This window comes from Protobothrops mucrosquamatus, unplaced genomic scaffold, assembly GCF_001527695.2.
Source record: "Protobothrops mucrosquamatus isolate PMUCROS unplaced genomic scaffold, P.Mucros_1.0 scaffold24, whole genome shotgun sequence".
Classification (NCBI taxonomy): domain Eukaryota; kingdom Metazoa; phylum Chordata; class Lepidosauria; order Squamata; family Viperidae; genus Protobothrops; species Protobothrops mucrosquamatus.
Genome location: NW_015386409.1, coordinates 1,469,278 through 1,491,274, shown reverse-complemented (window position 1 = coordinate 1,491,274; position 21,997 = coordinate 1,469,278). Strand labels below are relative to the sequence as shown.

At 37.1% G+C, this 21,997-nt stretch overlaps 2 protein-coding genes across 2 annotated transcripts in view; both read right to left on the bottom strand.

Moving 5' to 3' along the window:
• LOC107283049 (terminal uridylyltransferase 4) overlaps positions 1-5,635 on the bottom strand; it is a 30,825-nt gene extending 25,190 nt beyond the window's left edge. Inside the window, exons 1-3 of the mRNA XM_015810895.1 lie at positions 5,524-5,635; positions 3,586-3,763; positions 1,397-1,485 (exon numbers count right to left, since the gene is read on the bottom strand). Coding sequence (XP_015666381.1) covers positions 1,397-1,485; positions 3,586-3,763; positions 5,524-5,526 — 270 coding nt within the window. The 5' untranslated portion in view covers positions 5,527-5,635. The remainder of the gene's footprint in view (positions 1-1,396; positions 1,486-3,585; positions 3,764-5,523) is intronic.
• Positions 5,636-9,142: 3,507 nt separating this feature from the next.
• On the bottom strand, positions 9,143-9,761 carry LOC107283051 (terminal uridylyltransferase 4). Its single transcript, XM_029283121.1, has one exon. The coding sequence runs from the start codon at positions 9,746-9,748 to the stop codon at positions 9,158-9,160; it is 591 nt and encodes a 196-aa protein (XP_029138954.1). The 5' UTR covers positions 9,749-9,761; the 3' UTR covers positions 9,143-9,157.
• Between the last annotated feature and the right edge of the window lie 12,236 nt (positions 9,762-21,997).

Here is a 21,997-nt window from a genome sequence, read left to right as displayed (position 1 = left end):
AGAGAAGCAATCTAGAACTAAGGAGAAACTTCCTGACAGTGAGAACAATTAACCAGTGGAACAACCTGCCTCCAGAAGCGGTGAATGCTCCAACACTGGAAGTTTTTAAGAAGAGACTGGACAGCCATTTGTCCGAAATGGTATAGGGTTTCCTGCCTGAGCAGGGGGTTGGACTAGATGACCTTCAAGGTCCCTTCCATCACTACTACTACTACTACTACTACTACTACTACTACTACTACTACTACTACTACTACTATTATTATTATTATTATTATTATTATTATTATTATTATTATTATATTAATTCACTAAGGCCAGAAGAATGAAGGCACCCCAGTCGAACAAACAGCATCAAAAGGAGCCAGAGTTTCAGACCTGGGAATCTTCAACCTTATCAAGTACTAAGGAAACATCAACTCATCCTATTTGTGTGGCTTCCAGTCGTATCAAAATTGCCAGAAGACCAAGATTTTATATTTTTATTACTACTGTATTGATAATCCATTTGGCCCAAGCTTTTAAGTTATAGTTCAAATTTTATATATATAATTTCTTTGCAATTACACATATCTTTTTTTTTCTTTTTGCTGCAGTTACATTATGCAATAACTTTTTAAAAAAGATTATACAGATGGAACATCAGATAATCCTATACAGATAGTCCTCAACTTACAACCATAATTGAGCCTGAAACTTATGTTCCTAAGCGATCGGGCCACCGGAGGGCCGCAGAAGCGTCCCCCGGCTTCGGTTCCATTCTCTGTTGCAGAGAACAGAGGCCTAAGGTACCATGAGACCACACGAGATCAGTAGCGTGATCTTGCGTTACTTTAGGCCTCCATTCTCTGCGAATGCACCGAAGGCATGGAGCAGCTGAGAAAGCAAAGGATCTCGATTTTCGCAGGGTGAGTATTAAAGGCCTGGTGCCTAGAGAGACCTAGGGGCAGGGGTGGGAAGGGAGGGAATAACCAGGCTTAATGTTGCAGTGCCACTGCGGTCACTTGTAAAGGCGAATGACTGCCGTGGTGCTGCAATATTCGTAATTTCGGGACTTGCTCATAAGCACTAGGGAGCACTCATCACGTAACTTTGAACGAGCGTTAAGTGAATGCTCATTAACTCGGGGATTACCTGTACATAGAATCTCTTCTAACCTAACCTTTTAAGCATTGGACATACAGTAGCTTCAAATTGATCAAGTGCTTTATTTTTCAAACAAGGAGAATGAAACTAGCTCAAGAAAGAAAACTGCCTCTGCGGCATAAAACTCCTTGCTAAAACAAAACAGTTTCCTTGAACAAGTCTATATCTTGGTATGGAAAAACATTTGAGTTGCAATTTCAATATAATAAAACTACAGTTTTTTAAATAATGTGACAAATATTTAACTTACCGTGGAGGGAAATTTTATATCAATATTAACATCACTGGTTTTAAAAGCAAATCTAGTTAGACAGGATCCATACATCCTCAACGAACACTCTAGAAATAAAGAAACAGTTTTGTAAGTGATCACTGTAGTTGTGATCACTGTTTCCCCCAAACTTTTGTATTATTACAGTTGTAATAAATACACAAATAGGACAGTATGTATAAAAGGCAAAAGGCTCAGATACTCCCCTTCCTTCTCTCTCTTTTTTTTTTAATATAGACAGGATGAATGAATTATAATTCAATTTTGGTTTGTCAGATTCCAGATTTTTATTGTTCTATGCAGACTGATAACCATGGTTTGACATAAAATTTGGAGATTTTTCCACTACTAAATGTGATTCTAAGACAGTCTTATATATGTATGTGTAAATCTGTACCAGCAAGAAGACATAAAATGGGTAAGGTCAGGACATAAAAAAAATTAAATGAATACATTATAAAATTAATGGCCTGAAAAATAAGGCACCTGATTTGTAAAATTATTTATTTCAATTTATATGGCCAACCATGTTAACATTTTGATTCTGGGCAGCTACAGTATAACAATAACCTCACTATAGATACAATATGTAACTAGCAGCCAAGATTAAAGAAAAAGTAACACTTAGTCAGCCAGAGGTTGAGATACAAATTTGGGTGTCATCAAGATACTAATGATATATTTATTACCTGGTGCCATGGAAGAACCTCACCCAACAGATTCATATTGATATTAAACAGGAGTAGGGGGAGTGATATGCCTTATGGGGCATAGGAGGCTAGATCTTATCTCCTATCAATACTAACTGGAACTGCCTCTCCCCAAAAGGAAGAAAATCAGAACATATTACAATCCATTTCCAATCCCCAAAGCCAACTCAGAAATGGTATTGAAAGCTACTGAGAGGCCAAGAAAAGCAAAGATGGATGCATCACCCCCACCCGTCCAACCAGAGGTCATCCACCACCACAATCAATGCTGTTTTATTTCCATGCTCAGGTTTGAATTCTGACTGAAAGGGGTGGTGGTGTTATGTATTCCATCACATAAACTGTTCTGTCACACATATTCACACAATACAGTTACAGAAAGAAACACAGAATGCAGAGGTCCCAGATAAGCATGTTTAGAACTTCTAGTTTTGCTCAGTCACAGAACTGGACTGATTTTATTTTGTTGCTCTATACATGAAGATGAAAATTTTCTAAAATAGCCAATTTATCCATACAAACTCTAAACCAATTGAGGATTCTCACTTTTCAAAGTTGCCATTCATATGCAGAGCTTCTGTCTTTGAAGCAACAACAGTTCTTTCTTGTGTTTCACCCATTTACTTTCATATTTGCACCACTTCAACATCTTCTATTATTATATTTTTAGCAAATGTACAAAGATATTTTCCCATGCCCTATTTTCTTTTCATGTAAATAGAGCAAAATACAATTAGAATGAAAATATTTGTCTATTGCTTCTTTAGGAAAGACTGTGCTTCAGTACTTGGAAAAGAAACCCAATGCACACAATAAACTGTCATTTTATAAGATTACTATTATTAAGCACAAACAACAGAATTTATAACTGTTTAATTTTATTTTTTTTAGAGGCCATGTAATAATCAATGCCCTGTTGATATTGTTTTCTATTACAGGTAGTCCTCGATTTACAACAGTTCATTTAGTGACTGTTCAAAGTTACAATGGTACTGAAAAAAGTGATGTATGACCAGTTTTCACCCTTATGACCACTGCAGCATCCCCATGGTCACATGATCAATATTCAGATGCTTAGCAACTAACTCATATTTATGGCAGTTGCATTCTCCCAGTGTCATCTTTTGAACCTTCTGACAAGCAAAGTCAATGGGAAAGCAAGATTCACTAACAACCATGTTACTAACTTAATAATTGCAGTGATTCACTTGACAACTGTGGAAAGAAAGGTCGTAAAATGGGACAAAACTCATTTAACAAGTTTCATTTAACAGAAATTTTAGGCTCAATTGTGGTCATAAGTCGAGGACTACCTGTATAAGCAATTATGTTAGTTTTGCCATTCTAATTCCAAAATAAACTACTAGGTGGCAGCATTTAGCTGACCACACTAATCTGAAAAAGTATAAGCACAACTGGACCCGGTTAACATTTAAATGAGAGATGCCAGGAAGTTACCTGGTAAGGACTGCTGAATAATCTTTTCCATATCATATACAATTTCTTGGCGGACTTTGAAATCATCATCGGATATTCCTTTTTCTTTTGCTGCCTCCATCAGCATAAAATTCAAAGCAGCAACTTGTGCAGGGGAAGGAGAAGGGAGGGCACGGAGCTCATCTTCTTCTTGCTTTTCCTAATGAAAAACATAAAGATAAAAAATAATGCTTTGAACTCTTAACAGAATAATCCTCCAAATACCAGTTTAATTATTCAAAAACCTATTAGAGCAAGAGTTAAAAGCAATCTATTAGACCCTTAAGAGTAAGAAAAGCAAAGGGGAACAGGTTGGTATTTGTTCCTTATAGCCACTGAATAAAATACGAGACAGGGAAAAAACTGTTAACACAAGCCATCCACAGAAGTCTCAAAGCCTGTAGCCAGTCCTGAAGTAGTTTGAAATAGTCAGTTAATCTGCTCTCTCAGTTGCCTGCAGTTGAGAAAACACTACTTACTCAATCACTACCTCATATAATCATGGAAAGTTATATTGCCCATCTTAAGATCCATCTTTAACCAAGGAAACATTTTCGCCTCCCTTCCCTCTGAGGGGCATTTATGAGAATAACTCTGGTGTTTATCAAAAGCTCTGGACCAGAAATTATAAACAAAACAAGGATCCAGAGGATATGTGATGAAAAATAATCTTTAAAGCAGCCTGCCCACTTCCTCAGCTATTATGAAAATGATCCACTCTAATGATACAATTGTAAAAGGTAATCTCAGCATTGCACTCTGAACATGCTGCACAAGAGATTTTTATCTGCAAAAAAACAACAACAAACAAACACTGAAAGTTTTGCCACCAGCCTTGAGAGTTCTGATTAAAACTAGGAGAGGAGGTAGGGCTGTCAGTCGCTTCAAAATCCAAAACAATTCATAGGTTGGAAGCTTCTCAATGCAGTATATACAGAAAAATTGTTTCTTTGGTACATGTATAACCTACAAATAAACTTTCAAATGGACTTTATGCTATGTTTTATGAGATTTAAATCAGGTCCTCTCCTCCACCTGCACTCCACCCATCTACCTTGTTGTTTCAACCCCCACACTTCATCTGGGTTTACTATAAGGTCAAAGCAGGTAAACTATTTTTGGCAAACTGTGTCAACCACTCCTACAGTTTCCTAACCCAAGAAACAACAGGGGCATTAATAGAAGCATTGGTAAAAGAAGCTCCATGACCTTTTGGAATCCAACTAAATCGAATTGGATCAAAAAAATCTTTTGGGGTAGACTACCTGTATAGACAGCATATAGCTACATAGTCAACCTTAACAACATGATTAAGGTTGAATAAATCTGACTTATTCTCACCCACAGAACGAACTAATCATAATAAAATAACAAATTGAGTTTATGCCCTGTGACCAACTGGAATAGGCCCATGGTTGTCAGGGCTGCTATGAAACCACTCTAGACAAAACAGCCCCAAAGAGACATTGAAATCCCCCAACACCATAACCCTAAGAATCTCCAATATCAATTCTGAGACCAGCACAACTTAGGCAGAGATTCCATTAGGTAGCAGGTTATATATAATAACAAAATCTCTAATCTATTACTATTCACATGTCTGTGAGTCAGTTCTTTCACAAATACCATAACCTTAGGGACCATACCTGCACCGCTGTCCTCTGGCTTACAAGTACAAAATGCCTACACTAAAAAAACAGGGCCCATACTAGCCCAATGACTTTCTCTGCCATTTTTGTTACACGCCAAGTAGCTCAATAACAGTTGGATCTTTTTTCGGCATCAACAAAGTTCTTATGAATATAGCCCTGTACCTATTCATCTTGGTTGCTCTCAACCAATGTTTAAAAACTGTATCGTTCATTTTAAACCAAGACGGAACTTCTGAGCAAAATTTCAAAACTTAATTCTAGCACTTACCATGATATTCTTTTTATGGCGTTTTTCTTTAATATGTTTATGAGCTCCCTGGATATTTTCAATGTGAACTAAACACAGCTTACACAGATACTGGCAATTAGAGTACTCTGGAGAGCGCTGTGGAAAAACCACATATTTTAAGATTCAGCAGCCACTTAATTATGCTGGTTCCCCCCCCCCATCGTAACAATAAAGTGCTTCTAAGTACATTTACCACAGAAGAGTACAGTGCACAAAGGCTGACCCAACTCACCATACAGGGATACCCATTTACAGTGTGGACTGGGTGTGCAAGGCCATGAGAAGATATGTGAGAGATGTGACATGGGTCGAGGAGAATGCATGTGGGAGCAAAGGGTTGTGCAAGAGGTGCAGCGTGGGTAAGGTGCATGAGTGACCAGTGCAGCACAGGAACTAGGGAAGGCTATGCGGGGGGGGGGGAGGGGGTGTCACTTATTTCAGCAATTTGGGACCTTCCTGCTAGCTTCCCCACTGACATTCTGGGGAAGCTGGCAAGGAAGGCTGCAAATGGCTATCACATGATAGCTGAGCAGTGCACCAGATCATAAGTATGAATTGGTTGCCAAGCACCCAGATCGCAATCACTTGACTGCAAAAGTGCCGGGACAGATGAAACTCCGAGGATGGATTGTAAGATTCATTGGTTCAGTGCCACAATAATTCTGAACAGTTGTTGAATAAATGATCGTAGGTGGAGGACTACCTGTAATACATTTCATCCTAAAGTAGACTAATTGTTTCAGTTTATAAACAAAAGAATATTTATGCTTATCGACATGAAAAATCTAAGATCAAACATACATGTAAAACAAGGAGACTATGAAAAACTCTTTTTTTCTACAGTAAGCATTGCTAATCAGGATTTGTTCCTGGAGCATGTGATAGTCATGGGAAAACACTAAAAAAAATCTGTGCATGTTGATTTCCAATATATTTGAAACCTGAGATGCAAAAGCCTAAATACTATATTCAATGTTTCCTGATATGTGCCAAAGCAAAACTATACATAAAGTGTAATTATGCACATATGTTATTGGCTTATCATCAACTATGAATAGGTTTCTTTCAGTGTTTACTACAAACCAAGAAATGTATATAATTCCTTCTAATTAACTGAAAAATTATCTATTGTCATCTAATATAGAAATATGAAAGGCAATTCAGAAAAGTATGTTTCCTGCCATGCTAAAAAGGAATCCAGATTTCTTCTAATCCAAAATTAGAAGAATTTTTTAATTTAGGTAAACTTCTTCATACTATAACATTTAAAGACAAATCCTTTAATTTAAATTCTTCTTTTAAGCTAGATATACAGTCCAGCGCACACTCACTGTGTGTTTAATTTAAGACATGAATGAAAAAGGTTCGCCGATTATATTAGAGAAAGGTCAGCGAGAAGACGAACAAAGTTCGGATTGACGAGAAGACGGTAGTCACAACTAAGTAGGTACTGTCGTTGTAAAAGATTTATTAGTCAAAGACTGAACGAAAGAAATCGTCTCAGTCTTAAAAAATAAAATGGAACATCTTGGATGAAAAGAATGTTTAATACATTTTTCACAGACTACCATAAATCTAATTTAAGAAACCATGAAATGTACATATATCCTTTTTTTTTAAAAAAAATGTGGAAACTAAGTTTGGAAATGCCATAATTAAAATTTAAAATTTAGATACAAAATTTTATTGGATGATTCTCAGCATTATTTACATGTATCAAATATAAGACAGTTGTAAAGATTACTGAGACTTTCTTTATGAATGTCTTGAGAAATTAGAGAAAACATATTACACAACCATCATTCAGATGACGTTATGATGGTAATTTTTATACACGTGAGATAGTACAAACAATATGCAAAATCTTTTTTGAGTTACATTCACAAATAACTTACAAACAAAATTTCTTTTTATTGTACAGATGAAAAAATTAAGATACTTAACGAGCAGTTGCTTGAGCACATTACACCCACACCCACACACAGTCCTCTTAAAAACTGCCTTGTTTAGCAACTGTTTGCTATTACGATGGTTATGAAAAAATAACCCTATAACTAATCCTTGCATTTATTACAAAGGAAAATTGAAGTAAGATCATAACCACAGTAGCAGTTTCACTTAGCAACCACTTCTCAAAATGACCGAGTTGCCGGTCCCAATCGGAGTCACTAAACAAGTGTATATAGCAATAGCAATAGCACTTAGACTTATATACTGCTCCATAGTGCTTTACAGCACTCTCTTGAGTGGTTTACAAATGTCAGCACAACGTCTCCAACAATCTGAGTCTTCATTTTTCTGATCCCAAAAGGATAGAAGGCTGAGTCAACTTTGAGCCGGTCAAAATCAAACTCTTGGCTGTGGGCAGAGTTAATCTGCAATATTGCATTCTAACCATTGCATCACCACAGCTCCTTTGGTATATACCAAATCCATGGCTGCTATGGTGCACAGAAGCAGCTATCTTTTTCTCAATTAGAGTAATATGATAGATAGTCCTCAAGATACAACCACAACGGAACCTGCCAACAACACTCACATTTCACAATGGTCGTTAGGTGAAGCATATCATCTAATGCCTCCCCCATCCCTGCTCTCTCCAGTGAATTGTTAAAGCAATGCCCAGTTCACTAAATGGAGAATGGGGTACCCCAGGGTAGGAGAGGCCCTTGGAGGCATAGCACAGACCAAGGCCTGCGTATTCTGGCCCTTTCAAGCCTCCCCCACCCTCCTAAGATGCCTTTGCTCCACTTCCTGTCTCTTGTGTCCACAGGCCTTTTCCCACTCCCACCAGGTCTCCCGAGGTCTTAGGTCTGATTTCCATCCCACCGTACCAAACAACCTCCTCCTTGCCTTTGAAGAGCTATAAGACTTTCCAGAGCACTGGAACTGATTGCTTCTTTGTGCAGCCAAATGGCACAGTTCCAGAAGCGGCCTAACTACAAAATGGCAACCATGTTCGGGTCACTGCCATGTGGCCCAGAGACAAAATGCTTTGTTTGCTGCCTTAACGAGATATGCACAATGCTGCAGCATTCAGAAGCTCCTGCAGCGCTATACAGATTTCATTAAGGCAGCAAAATGAAGAAGTTTGTTTTCTGGCTGCCTCGCAGAGACAGAAACACAGCCACCATTTTGTCCCGCCCACTTCTGCATGCTCGACGGCATGCTGAAAACATCTGTAGCATTTTGCCGATTCTTCATGAAGAAGGGAGAAGGTTTTATTATACGAATGAACTTTCACTCATATAAAATTGGATCCCATTCTAAAAGGGTCATTCTTCACTTAGCTTATAGAAGGTAACTGCATTTAAATTATGGCTCTATAGCTTTCTGAAAACTCCTTTCAAGCAGGAAAGCAACATAGCATGAAGAAAAAAACTCAAGGTAAAAACTGCAAAATTAGTGGTGCTTAAATTAAGAAATGATCATAGTACATTTTATGTCGAAAAATGCCATTTTCAACTAGAATTACAATGATTTCTATAAAGTCCTACAGAAAAGCACTTTTTGCTTTGAACTTTCTTAGTTTACATAAAAAAGAAATCAATCTGTTCCACTTAATAACATATACATAAGTAACACAAGGAAAAGCTTTAATTTCTGACAGGATTTAAAAAAAAAACACTTGAATGCACTTACAGTAATCTTCAGATGTTTGTTCTACTGATCTTAAATCCAAATCACTTTTCTCTGAGTCATTACACCAATTAGCATTAATTGTTGAGGTATCCTCTCTTAGTGGATTTGCCAATTCAGGACTTCCCCTCTGGGTAGTTGGTAAGATGTCTGTGCTGGCACCATTCTCTAAAATATGAGAAGTTGGAAGGTTTTCGTGTGCATGCAGAACTTTTAACGCTTTCTGATTTTCTACTGCTGTTGATCCATTTGGTAATCTTTTTCCTTTGCTATGATTCTGATCCTGAAGACCTGATCCCATGTCTTTAAATCCAGGAATGCAACTATTTGTCTTACGTGATTTATTTTCTCCTGACTTTTCAGGACAAACATCATTTTGCTTAATCTTTTTGAAACTGTTACCACTTGTAGAACTTTTCCCAACTTCTTTTATAGACTTGTCATTTCTGTTGGTTTTATAATTTTGATTGGTTACAGCTCTGGCAGCCTTGCTTTCTTCACACACAATACGGGTGGATTTTCTTATGTCATGATTTCCAGATTTTGGACTCTTGCCGTCTTCCATTATTAAGAAGACCTGCTTTTTCTATCACTTGAGAAGATCTGAAATGAAATTTTGCAACAATTTGGATGGAGCAAAATCCTCTGTTCAAGCAGTGTATCTGGATGATTGTCTGGAAAAAACAAACATGTAAAAATATTACCACAAAATATAAAGCAATATTCCTCAGTCTAGTGTCCTGGACTAGGTACAGACATATGAAACAGATGGGAGTAGCTTTTAAAGCAACCATGTAAGCCTGGGAAAAATGAGGCTGCTTTATCAATTTTAAGAAATGCTTCATAAGCTCTATGTGCATCAAAGCATGTCTAATTGAAAGACTTTGTGCAGGTCTATGTTATACTTCATTCAGCCAAAATTAGTTTTTATTACTATAAAAAATCAGATTTTTAACCAAGATTAGATATAAATTAGTGCAAGATGCTAAAGAAAGAGGAGGTTGGGTTTACCACATTTGAAATTGTACTTTGATGCTTATTGTTTGGTCTGGTTTAAAGAGAAGGTGACTCTCCAAAACAAGAGGCTACTTGAACTGGAGGGTCATAAATTAGATTTGGATGGCAGGCCTACTTATGGTATGATAAGGTTAACCATAAATATTGATTTCAACAACAAGTTTGTTAGATGTGTCTTCCTAGGGGGTTTGGAATAAATATAAAGTTCTCAAAAAAATGCCTCTTTGGGTTGTCACCGCAGGAAGCTTTATTTAGGAAAGAAATAGTGATGCGGCCAGATTGGCGGACAATACTTATGGTGAATTACCCCCCAAAACAAAGATGAGTTGGAATTTGAAGGACATGTCTGTCACTGGTTTACATATTTACAACTGAAAGAAAGGTTTAAGTCAGATAATAAAATTTATGGATTTGTCTTTGCAAAAAATGAACTGGAAACTACATTGTGCGGTAATGATGAACACACTACTGCTAAGTTTTATAAATTGGTATTAAAATTGAATTTGGAGAATGAGTATGTGAAGCATTATATGATCCAATGGGCAAAGAACTTTGTTATAATGACTGAACATGTGAGGAAATATATATGGATGAAGGGTTTAAATTTTACATTAAATTATATTTTAAAAGAAAATGTTATAAAATGATGTACTGTCAATATCTAACTCTAGGTAAATTGTCAAAAATGTATAAAGGTACTTCAAAAGTATGTGGGAATATAAATGTAAAGAAAGATTTTTTTTACCATCAGTGGTGGACCTATGACAAAGTAAACAAATATTGGAATAAAAAAAGTATATAATTGTGACAAAAGTGACAACTCCCACTTTGTCTGGACAAGGATAACATTTTTCAAAAAAGTAGTGATTGCCTTCTAAATTTCTTAAATGAGTTCTAATATAAAATGATTTTGTTCAAAATTAGATATGCTACCATCTTCAAATACAGGATAATGTTCCTTGGGCACTAAAAGACTAAAGAAGGATAGTGAAATACAAAGCTTTCTTCTACTTTATTCAGAAGATCTGTTTACAAAACCACTATTTTTTTCAAATGTTATTATAAATGAATACTACTATAACCAAATTGCACAATCATAATGTTGTCAATCTAGGGAAAATGTTACTTTTTAGATAACTATCTTAATATGCATGTGTTTATGTTCACAACTTTTCAAGCATGTTAAATTAATATATATACACAATTTGCAGTATCCTCAGTTTTTGTTAAGATATGAATTAAATAAGAAAAGGGCATGTTAGTGATTTGTAATATCTGAAAGAAAGATATTCAATATAAATATTTTTCAAGTGTTATATCACTTGTACAAATATAGTAAGTATATTAATTAATTTCTTTCTACCAATTATTTTATTTCAGATCCTTTGGTTAGAAAAATTTCTGGCATTTACATAGCCAAAATTAATATACATAAAATTAACATAACTTTTATAGATTTGTTTGTTAAATTGGGTAATGAAAACTCTTAATTCAGAAGCTTCTTAATTTAAATCAGAACATTTTTCTAATTCAATATTTTGCAGACTATTATTGGATAAACAAGCAAATTAGTAAAAATAAGTAAATGAAATCATATAGTTTTAGATTTAACATAAATAATAATGGTTTTAAATACTTTGCTTTTAAGATTAAGAATATTTTTAAGAGTCATATTTGTATAAATCAGTAGCAATAATCTGATTACCTAAATATTAATTCCTAAATACAGTTTATTTATTTCTTTAACAAATTTCTAAATCAAGCATCTCACCTAAATGAATTTGGGCAGTTTACAATAAAAAATACAGCAGTATAAAACCTACTTAAAAACAGATAAAAATAGAATTTAAACAAAGTTAAAATAAAGATATTAAAAAGTTAAGGGGGGGCACCCTCAAGTCACCTACCACCCCCAAGGTTTCATAGCACTCCTAGATCCTAAAAATTACCAAAAAAAAATATATCCAGAAAACTTGGATCATTTTACCTGCAATGAACCACACCAGACAGGTAGAAAGGAAAACATTTATTTGCAAGTAAAGGAGTTACCCAAAAGCAAGTTCCAAGTGGGCACACCTCTACTTGTATTGGACCCCTTTTATACAATTTTGAAAAGCATATATTGCCATGAACCAATCATGGAAGCACACATTGTAAACCAATCATTAAGAGAAACATCCTGCATAGATCTTCAAGGGGTCTTAGTAATACAGATCAGCTAAAGGTTACAAGATAGACTAAGACCTTTATCTTATCAATAACATTCCTCCTTACTAAGCAACTTGGTATCAGTGTCTTGCTCATCACCTTTATAGTCAGGCATTCCTGAGCAGGAGACAGATGGTCTGTTCAAATTGGTCTCATTTCTGCTTAACAAAGCAATTCAGCCAATGGCTAACTACCCCAAGCAATGCAAAGCACCATCCCCCAAAGCTATTACTATATATTAAATAATAATGTATGAAATCCTAAACAATACTGTAATACATGAATAACAAATAGTTTATCAATACTGTACATAAATACAATTGGGTTAAGGCTAAATGAATTGAGCTATTTATCACTGCTACTGGAATAAGATGTAAATGATTGTCCAATTGATAATTAACTGTTCAAAATAAGGTGCAAAATGATTCAGATTTCATGAAGAAATTCAAAGAGTGAAAGATAACAAAGAGAGACCAAACTAGAAATGAAAACAGCCATATTAGACCTATTTAAAGATGTTAACTGTAAATGCCCTTGTTTTATATTGATTTATTTAAATTGATCTTCTGCTGTTGTTTTAAGAATTTTTGTATTTTGTTCTGGAAACCAATAATATTAAAAGGATGATAGTATCCTCATCTATATACGGTAACATGAAGAAACTGTTTTATTTTGTTTAATATCCAAAGATACACTATATTATAATAGACAAGTTTTACCAATCCAATACTACTACTTAATCAACTAGTAAATTCAGTTACTGAGACAGATCTTAGCATATTTTTTAACATGGAGCAACTATTTTCTGAAAATTAAAGACCATGTAAGATGCAGTGGTATAAACATATTATACAAATTGTTTCAGAATAACCTATACAAGAGGATTTGGAGAAAGTATATTAAATTTATCACTTAAAAAACACAGTTTGTAAAGGGGTTGAAATGACTTCTCCATTTTTTGGGGAAAAACAGTACTTGTAGGAAAAAATGCAACTCAAATTGGCATACTAAGATTTCTTGCTGTAAGTGGACAATCATGCATATTATCACATAGTTAACCTGATTTTGCTTTTTAAATTCCTTTAATCTTTGGAATTATAAAAATGCCATGAGCTTATTGCAAAAAAAATTAATATCCTGAAATTGGGAAATAGCTTTAGAAATACTTTTTATGCAAGGAATAATAAAGTTACATTTGCTACTATGAGATGTGATGTCTACTAATTTTAGTTTTAAGATAGAATATAGGACTATCAATAACTAGTTTAATGTCTGACTCATAGGCAATATATTTTAAATAATAGCAGCTAGGAAAAACTGAGTTGGGAGGCTATTACCTTTCCATATATGCATCTGAACTTCTTGAATACATTTGGTTAACTATTATGTGACACACAACGCTATACAGTATTTTAGCCTGATCCAATAGATTTCTTAAATTCTTACTATCAGAGTTGTCTGTATTAGGGTTTTGTATACATGTTACACAGCATGTACTACTTACTGCATGCCTTAATATAGCCAAATAATATCACACAAAGAGGATATAATCAATTTTGTATTTTGTTCCTACTTGTGTATTTTAGTAAAAAAAAAAAATACCCGCCAATTTACTTGCTGTCAAAAATGCAGTTATACATTTCAAAAAGATTTGTTCTGTTACAGTAATATGATATCCTTATTTTAGCAAATGACCTACGCTTAAATTATTACTGGTTTTTTTCTATCACTGAAGTGCTCATGTATGCTCCTATAAAGTGTATACATTAGAGGAATACTGTCCGAAAAATTCAGATCCGTTCAACCTAGGCACTTTTTTTCCTAGTTCTGTGTTGGGCTATCCCTTAAGAAAAAAAAAACTCATGAGAATACTGACTCAGAAAGTGTTGACACAAACTCTGCAATTTTAAAAATGTTCTGCATATATTTATACGGTTAAAGAATATTACAGTGAATTAACATTAAGCAGGAGCACAAAGTAAAAGCATGCCCATGTAACATTTTGTTTTTTGTTTTTTAAAAAAATGGCTTGACTGCGAAATTGGCCATTGCCATTTCACCTGATGCAGTGAAAACAAATACATGCACAAACTGTACTATATTCAGAGTCACGACTCCTTACCTAGTGTTTTTGTGGTGTACAAAGCAGGCATGAGGTAAATTTGTAACATTTGGTGAAGTGGGATGCCTCAGTTTTCCTGTTTGCAAAATGCAGATAATTAGCCTTTTAACTGGTTGAAGACAGGAAAACTTTTTTATTACGAGAATATTTAAAGATATTACGAGAATATTTAAAGCAGTGGTTCTCAACCTTTTTAATGCCCTGACCCCAACCGGTCGTAAGTCGAGGACTAAACCGGTCGTAAGTCGAGGACTAAACCGGTCGTAAGTCGAGGACTACCCAACCGGTCGTAAGTCGAGGACTTTCCCTGCCCGGGAGTGCCGCGCATGCGTGGTTCCGCCCCCTGCGCCGGCCGAGGCATAGCTGGCAAGCGGCAGAGACGGAGCAGGCTGACCACCAGCTGGCCCAGCTCAAGGGAGGTAAGGCACCTGCCGAAAAAGGGGAAAAAAATGGCGGACAGCCTTGCTTGGTGACCCCCATGAAATGGTCGATCGACCCCAAATGGGGTCGCGACCCATAGGTTGAGAACCGCTGATTTAAAGAGAAAACAAAGTGAGGCTATGGCAGAAGGCCAGAAACCTTAACACACCGACAACTTTAAATATAATGCACAATCCGTATTTTACACAATAGGCTCCCTTTAAGGGGTCTGATTTTTGTTCCTGGAATTCTTTATGGACCCCCGTTTGTTTCTATTCTGCTGTTAAGGGCCTTCCAGGGCCCTACAATTGTAAAATCAACACGTAAAAAAACCCTACAGAGTTTAAACGACAAAGCCCTTGAGTGTGCCCCCCAGGAGTTCTTCTCCTAGCAAAACCTACAAGTAGCGTTCTCAAATTAGTTTTCTGTCGCAACGTCGCAACTCTTCTTCGTAGGACGCCACACCAGACAAAATCCCCCACCCCTCCCCACAATCTGTACGGAGTCTTCCACGGTATAAATGTTCCCCCCCACGACCCCTCAAAGTACACGTGCAGGTCGAAAGCGGCGATTTTCAATATTCTGCAGTCTCACGATTAAACTAACAACCACCACCACCACCACCACCACCCCGAGCCCCCAAACAACTCCCCGTTAGGCATGCATGGACGGCTTCGCTCGGGCCTTTGATTCGAAACCTAACCTTCCCTTCCCTTCCCCGCCCCTACAAACAAAAGCTGGGAAACGAAAGTGAGGTCCCAAGACCCGAGTTGGCAAGACCTCTGGGGAAATAGGGGGGGGGGCTCTGGATGTGCCCCCTGAACAGAGACCCTCCAAGACAACTTTCAAGGAGGAGGGGGCGAAAAAGCGTTGGCGTATCTTCCTCTTCTCCCACCCCCCCACCCCCCCCGGAAAATTACTCCAACCCCAAGAAGGAAAGAGCCAGCCGGGGCCAAGCAGGCAGGAGCGTTTGGCAGCAGCGGGCAGATCGTCTGGACTCCCTTCTCCCCCCTGGGACGCAAATACCTGGCTGTCACCCCAGGCTTGTCCCGGCCGCCTCCCCGTCCATGTCTTGCTCCGGCAGTTGGAGGCCCAGACGCGAGCGCCTCAATCTGGGCCGGCCGCCATGTCAGCCGCGGCGCGCACTGCATTATGGGGGAGGGGAAAGGACGGGAACGCCGGTCTGAGAAAGAGAGAGAGAAGGAGAGAGAGAGAGAGAGAAGAGGAAACGGCAGTGACTTCTTTCTGCCGGGCTACCTCGGGGCTGAGGCAGTCAGGCGGCTTCCCTAATTACAGAAGCGGGGAGGGGACTCCTCCTCGCTCAGGGGAGACATTGTTTTTCCACCCGGGAGGCCTCCAAAACAAGATAACACACACACACACACACACCCCCGCGCGCGCCTAGCCGGGAGCTCCTACGCTTGCCGGAGCGACTGCTTCTATCTGGCCCCTCTGCGCCAGGGCGTCCGCGGCTCTCGCGTCGGCCCAGAATTCTTCCCTGGGTTTTAATTTGCTCTCCTGGTTCATTTGCCTTCGTGGCCCCTTCTAGCCCCACGGAAAGTGCGAAGGAAAATAGGCAATAATAAAAGCTGGATTCAATGCTTGTGCTTTTTGTTATCTACTTACGGATTTGCAAGCATTGCACCGTTATCTACTTACGGATTTACAAGCAAGATGTAGCCAAGAAACTACATAATCGTTCATATAAACAAATCTCCCGTGAAGATTACTCTCCCTGCCCATTATTGGTTAAGTGAGATAGATAGATAGATAGATAGATAGATAGATAGATAGATAGATAGATAGATAGATAGATAGATAGATAGATATGCAACAACTAATACAGTACATCCTCCTAGATTTTTATCTATATAACTTCATGTATTAAAGCATCTTAAAAGTAGTTTAAAATAAAAATACCCATAATATATATAATAAAACAATGCCTGAAATAATTCAATACAACAGTACAAAACAGTAATAAAAGCAGGTTCATTAAAATATGCATGGAATTATTTTTCCAATCATACATCTTAAGGATGGATGAAGGGATAAACTTTAAAAAAAAGCAATGTGAAATACGCAATACATTTGTGTAGAGTGCATTTCATAATCATGACATTACATTATAGTACTCCACTAGAAAGGGAGAAGAAAGATCAGTAGAAGTTCAGGCGGGTCTTGGTTTGATGTTAGAATATGACCCATGAAAACGAGATGCAACGTGATGATTCTGACAGGTGAGAGCCAGTAGATACTTTAACCATCAATGTGGATGATATTGTAGCTACAGCATATCCAAATGGCAGTATGTTTCAAGTATCTGAAATGGATTGACTCTATTTTGATAATAATAAATTCCAAAGAATTCAACCTCTAAGCAACAACATAGAAGTGTTGATGTTAGCTTGATTGTATGCATCAGCAATCAACATGATCATTCAAGCTAAGGTTGATTAGCTTACCTTCAATATGATGATATCCTTCAATATATCATTTATTACTTCAGCTTCAGCACTACATGACTCTAGACCAGTGTTTCTCAACTTTGGCAACTTTACGATGTGTGGACTTCAACTCCCAGAATTCTCCAGCTAGCATTGCCAAGGTTGAGAAACACTGCTCTAGATTAACATTATTGCCTTAATACTTATATTCTTACCCATTATCCACTAAGAAAGCTGCATGCAGAGGTTTACTGTCTCCTAATGACCTAATGCAGTCAGGTGACCAGCAATGAGTATGATCAGAAACGTGCCTTGGGATTGTCAAGAGAAAGAAGCAAGGACCAAGCCTGGTCCCTCTGGTCACTACCATTTGCCACCATCCTTAGCACTTTATTTCCACTGTTCTTTTCATAATATCCTCTTTACCAACCTTTTTGGTTTCCAACAAGGTAGACAGCAGTCCTCTTTTCATTTATAGCACTAGCAATAACACTTAGACTTATTTACAAATGTCAGCATATTGCCCCCCAACAATCTGGGTCTTCATTTTACCAACCTCGGAAGGATGAAGGGTGAGTGAACCTTGAGCTGGTCAGGATCGAACGCCTTTCTGTGGCAGAGTTAGCCTAAATACTGCATTCTAACCACTATGCCACTATGGCTCTTTATGGAAGAGGAACAGTGTTTGTGTTTATTTGCCAGATTCCCTGGATTTGCCATTTTCAATCATAATCCCACTTTCCTCTGAAGTAAGGGAGGTAGTTTACCAGCAGGTAGCTTTAATTTTAGCTAATTGCACAATCGTGGTCACCTCCCTTTAAATGCCACATTTTAACTTGGGAGATAACCAAATGTGAAAAGGAACAGAAAGAATATTTTAAAGAAGACATACATCTTGTCTGGATTACTGTACTGCAATGTGTTTTATATGGGGCTGCCCTTAAAGACCATTAGAAAGCTCCATTGGTTCAGAGGGCAGCAATGTGAATAGTTATGGGTGCCCGTGTATTCTGCAGCTTCATGAGCTGTACTCCTCCCAATAAGCTTCCAAGTGCAATTCTAGATGCTAGTTGTCACCTTGTCGCTTTCCTGGTACAGGGCCTGATTACATTTGGGATTTCTTATCTGACTATTTCTGATAAACTGATATGAACTGACAGGCTGAGTTTGCTCTCTGTCCTATCACTTAAGCAGTGTGATCTGTTGCAACCCTGCAGCCATTTTTATTTTTTTTAACTTTTGCAACAGTTGTCCTCATGGAACAGTATTTTCCCCAAGATTTGGATGGCTTCAACCCCTACCTTTTGGAATCCTCTGAAGATCTGATCCCCCCACAAGCATGGGATCAGGAAGTTTTATGGCAATTTTGATTGTAGAGTCCTTGATGTCCCTTGAGCTTGATTGTTTTCTTGCATCTGCAAATTAGGTAGTATCATCAGCCTTAGAAGAGAATGGGGTTTGCTGTTTTTATATATTACTGGCTTGCCCTGCCAGTATTGATTGGCATGTTCTTGGTGGTTCTTTGTAGGCTGTTTACTGTTAACTTGTTTGTCTGAGTTGGTAGTTCCTTTATGGGTGTGTGTGTGTATTATTCTTGATTGTTGGTCCAGTGTTAATTTTAGTGTTAATCTCTGCTCATCTGGGTGTTGTCTGCTGATGAGGAGGTATTGTGGTCTTTTTGTTTCCTTTTTGGCTTTTTTATTGCCTCTTTTGATGGTATGTAGATATTCTTTATCTCTATGTCAGTGCCAGGCTTTTGATTTTGTTTTAGTTGTTTGATGTTGCCTCTTGGTGCAATCTGTTTTGTTATATTTTAATGTCTTTTTATCATTGTTTGTTATTTTTAATCCTGTACAGGGTCTTGAGTTGCACATTAATTGGGCAGCTATATAAATTAAATAATTAAAAATTGATATTGAAATCATCACTGGGTATTGTAGTCAATCACTCTTCCAGCCGCATCTATTCTGCAGTATTGTCATATAAAAAAAGATGGAAAGGGGAGTATTTATACTTCCATGCATTTCATGAAAGAAATTTAGATAAAACCATATTAAATAAATTGGAAATCATTTAACATAATACTTCTGATCTTTAGAGTAGGTTGCTCCATTTTAAGGACATTTTTTTTTGTTTAAAATACAACCATGATGTGAAAGAAACATAAAAACAGGAAGAAAATATGCAGGAGAAAAAGGGAAGGGAAACTAGATAAGTATTTGCCCATCCAGTATTTCCTTTAAGGAAGGTTGTTGCAGTAACTGAATCCGAAAAACTTTACAACTTCATCCACTGGCTACTATTAGACATTTATCCTAAATATAAATGATAGTTTGTCTTCAGAGGGATTTATTTTAAGTTACTGCGATAATTTCATATTGAGCGTATATGATGATGATGATAATACAATCAATGACAGATCCAAAAGACATTTAATGTAGATTTCTGCCTCATTATCATTACACAATCTTAGCTCTATCTAGATCAGGGGTGTCAAACTCGCAATGTCACGGAACGTGTCATGACATATCGCAACTTTTTTGCCATTGCTGGCAATGGGGTGGGCGCGGTTTTGCTATGATGCATCCGGTCCATGGGCCGGCAGTTTGACACACCTGATCTAGATTGATTAGTGTCACATGTTGTACATGGGCCTACATTTGAGGAGTATACTTTAAGGACTTCTTCATATTCCCACTGCTGAAAAACTGATGGATTCTCTTTATTGCAAGAGATGAAGAGCAACATTTCCTTTGAAAAACAGAAATTTGCATATAAACATTACTGTTTTACGATGTACAATAGTTCACTTAGTGACCATTCTGAGTTACAATAGAATTGAAAAGTGACTTATGACCGTTTTTTCACACAATAGCAGCATCCTCTTGGTCATGTGATCAGAATTTGGACACTTGGCAACTGACTCATATTTATGATGGTTGCAGTGTCCCAGGGTCACATGATCACCTTTTGCGACTCTGACAAGCAAAGCCAATGAGAAAAACAGATTAATTTAACCATGTTACTAACTTAACTGCAATGATTCACTTAACAACGGTGGCAAGAAAGGTCGTAAAATGGGGCAAAATTCACTTAACAAATGTCTCACTTAGCAACAAAAATTTTGGGCTGCATTGTAGTTGTAAATCGAAGACTACCTGTATAAGGCTCTGTTCCATAAATTTTAGCTTTTATTCCAAGTGTGAAACTACTGAGTTCATTATTTTTATTACTTGGCCGAAGAACTAAACTTCCGACACATTTGGAAAATGGTTTTGTGTCTAAAATATTATGTTATATATATTTAGTATATATCTTATGGATTATTTTCTGCTGAAAACAATATAAGCATCTGTTATGTAAATCTCAGGCAGAATCTAGAGAATTGTTGGTGACCATTAAGGAAATAGTTGACTCTGAATATCATGTAAATATGCAACTCATCATGTTGGCTGAGAATTGATTTAGATAGTCTCTGAGCTGACAATCTCACTTAAATTTGAATTAATTCTTTATATTGATGAAAGGAATATATTTCATAATATAGTATGGCTTTAGGAACTTTATATTGCATTTAAATTAGTGACAGAAAGTCTGGTGGCATTTCTCTAATCCTTTTGATAAAAGTACATAGCAAAAGCAGAACAAAAACCAGAGACATAAATTTCCATTGAAATGCAGGAAGAAACAAAGCATAACAAAAATAGTAATATTGCATTTTGCAATACTGTAGTTTTGCTAGGCTGGATTTAAAGTTAGACATACACTGCAATAAATAGGCATGCATTAATTAATATCCAATACATTGCAATGGATCTTTTCTAAATATAGCTAAATGTTTTGCTTTTGTTAAGCCTATTCTGAACCTGCAGACTGATGTGAATTTATGAACCGATCAAGTAGCAGAGATATTCCATTTCTTTTATTTCTTATTAATATTAACCCTTAATGGCTAAAGTTAACTGGATATGTTTAACAGTTCGCCTCAAGACAGGCACCTAGTGTTTGAAAGTATAAGACTACTGTCGCAGGATGATAAATCATGGTTTCGCAGATCATGGTTTGTATCAATTTAGCTGAAAATCATAAAGCAAAGTTTCTAAGGAACTCTCCCATCTTTGTTCAACACTCTTGCTCAATAAAGAGTTCTGAAAACTCAATTGCTTGCACTTCACACATTATCAAATGGTATTGTGAAAGAAATGCTTTGCTGTGAATTTTGGATTTTTCCTTTGCAATGTTAGAAGTAAGTCTTCATCCTGGTTCATCCAAGCCGGGAATAAATAAGCAAACATGGCGACTGCTTTGGGAAGAAGGTTACAGTTTATTGCAGAAGACAGATGGTCCTTGCAAGAAGCAGCAGAGGAGAAGAAATAGAGAAAGCACATGGGTAGAAGGGCTTTTTTATACCCCCTCCCAGCCCTGCTTGGAGTAGTTTCCTGTTCCTGTGGCATGAACTTTGAGGCTATTTCTGAGTGTTTTTCTAGGCCTTGATATCTGTGGTTTAATCCCATTATCATATCCTGCTTCCCAGGTGATGGGGCTAATGACTCTTAAGAGCTTCTTTTGTCTTGAGATCCCTGGCTCCAAACTTCCTGAT

Excerpts from the sequence above, each read along its gene's own strand:
- LOC107283051 (XM_029283121.1), bottom strand. The coding sequence starts at position 9,748 with ATGGAAGACGGCAAGAGTCCAAAATCTGGAAATCATGACATAAGAAAA.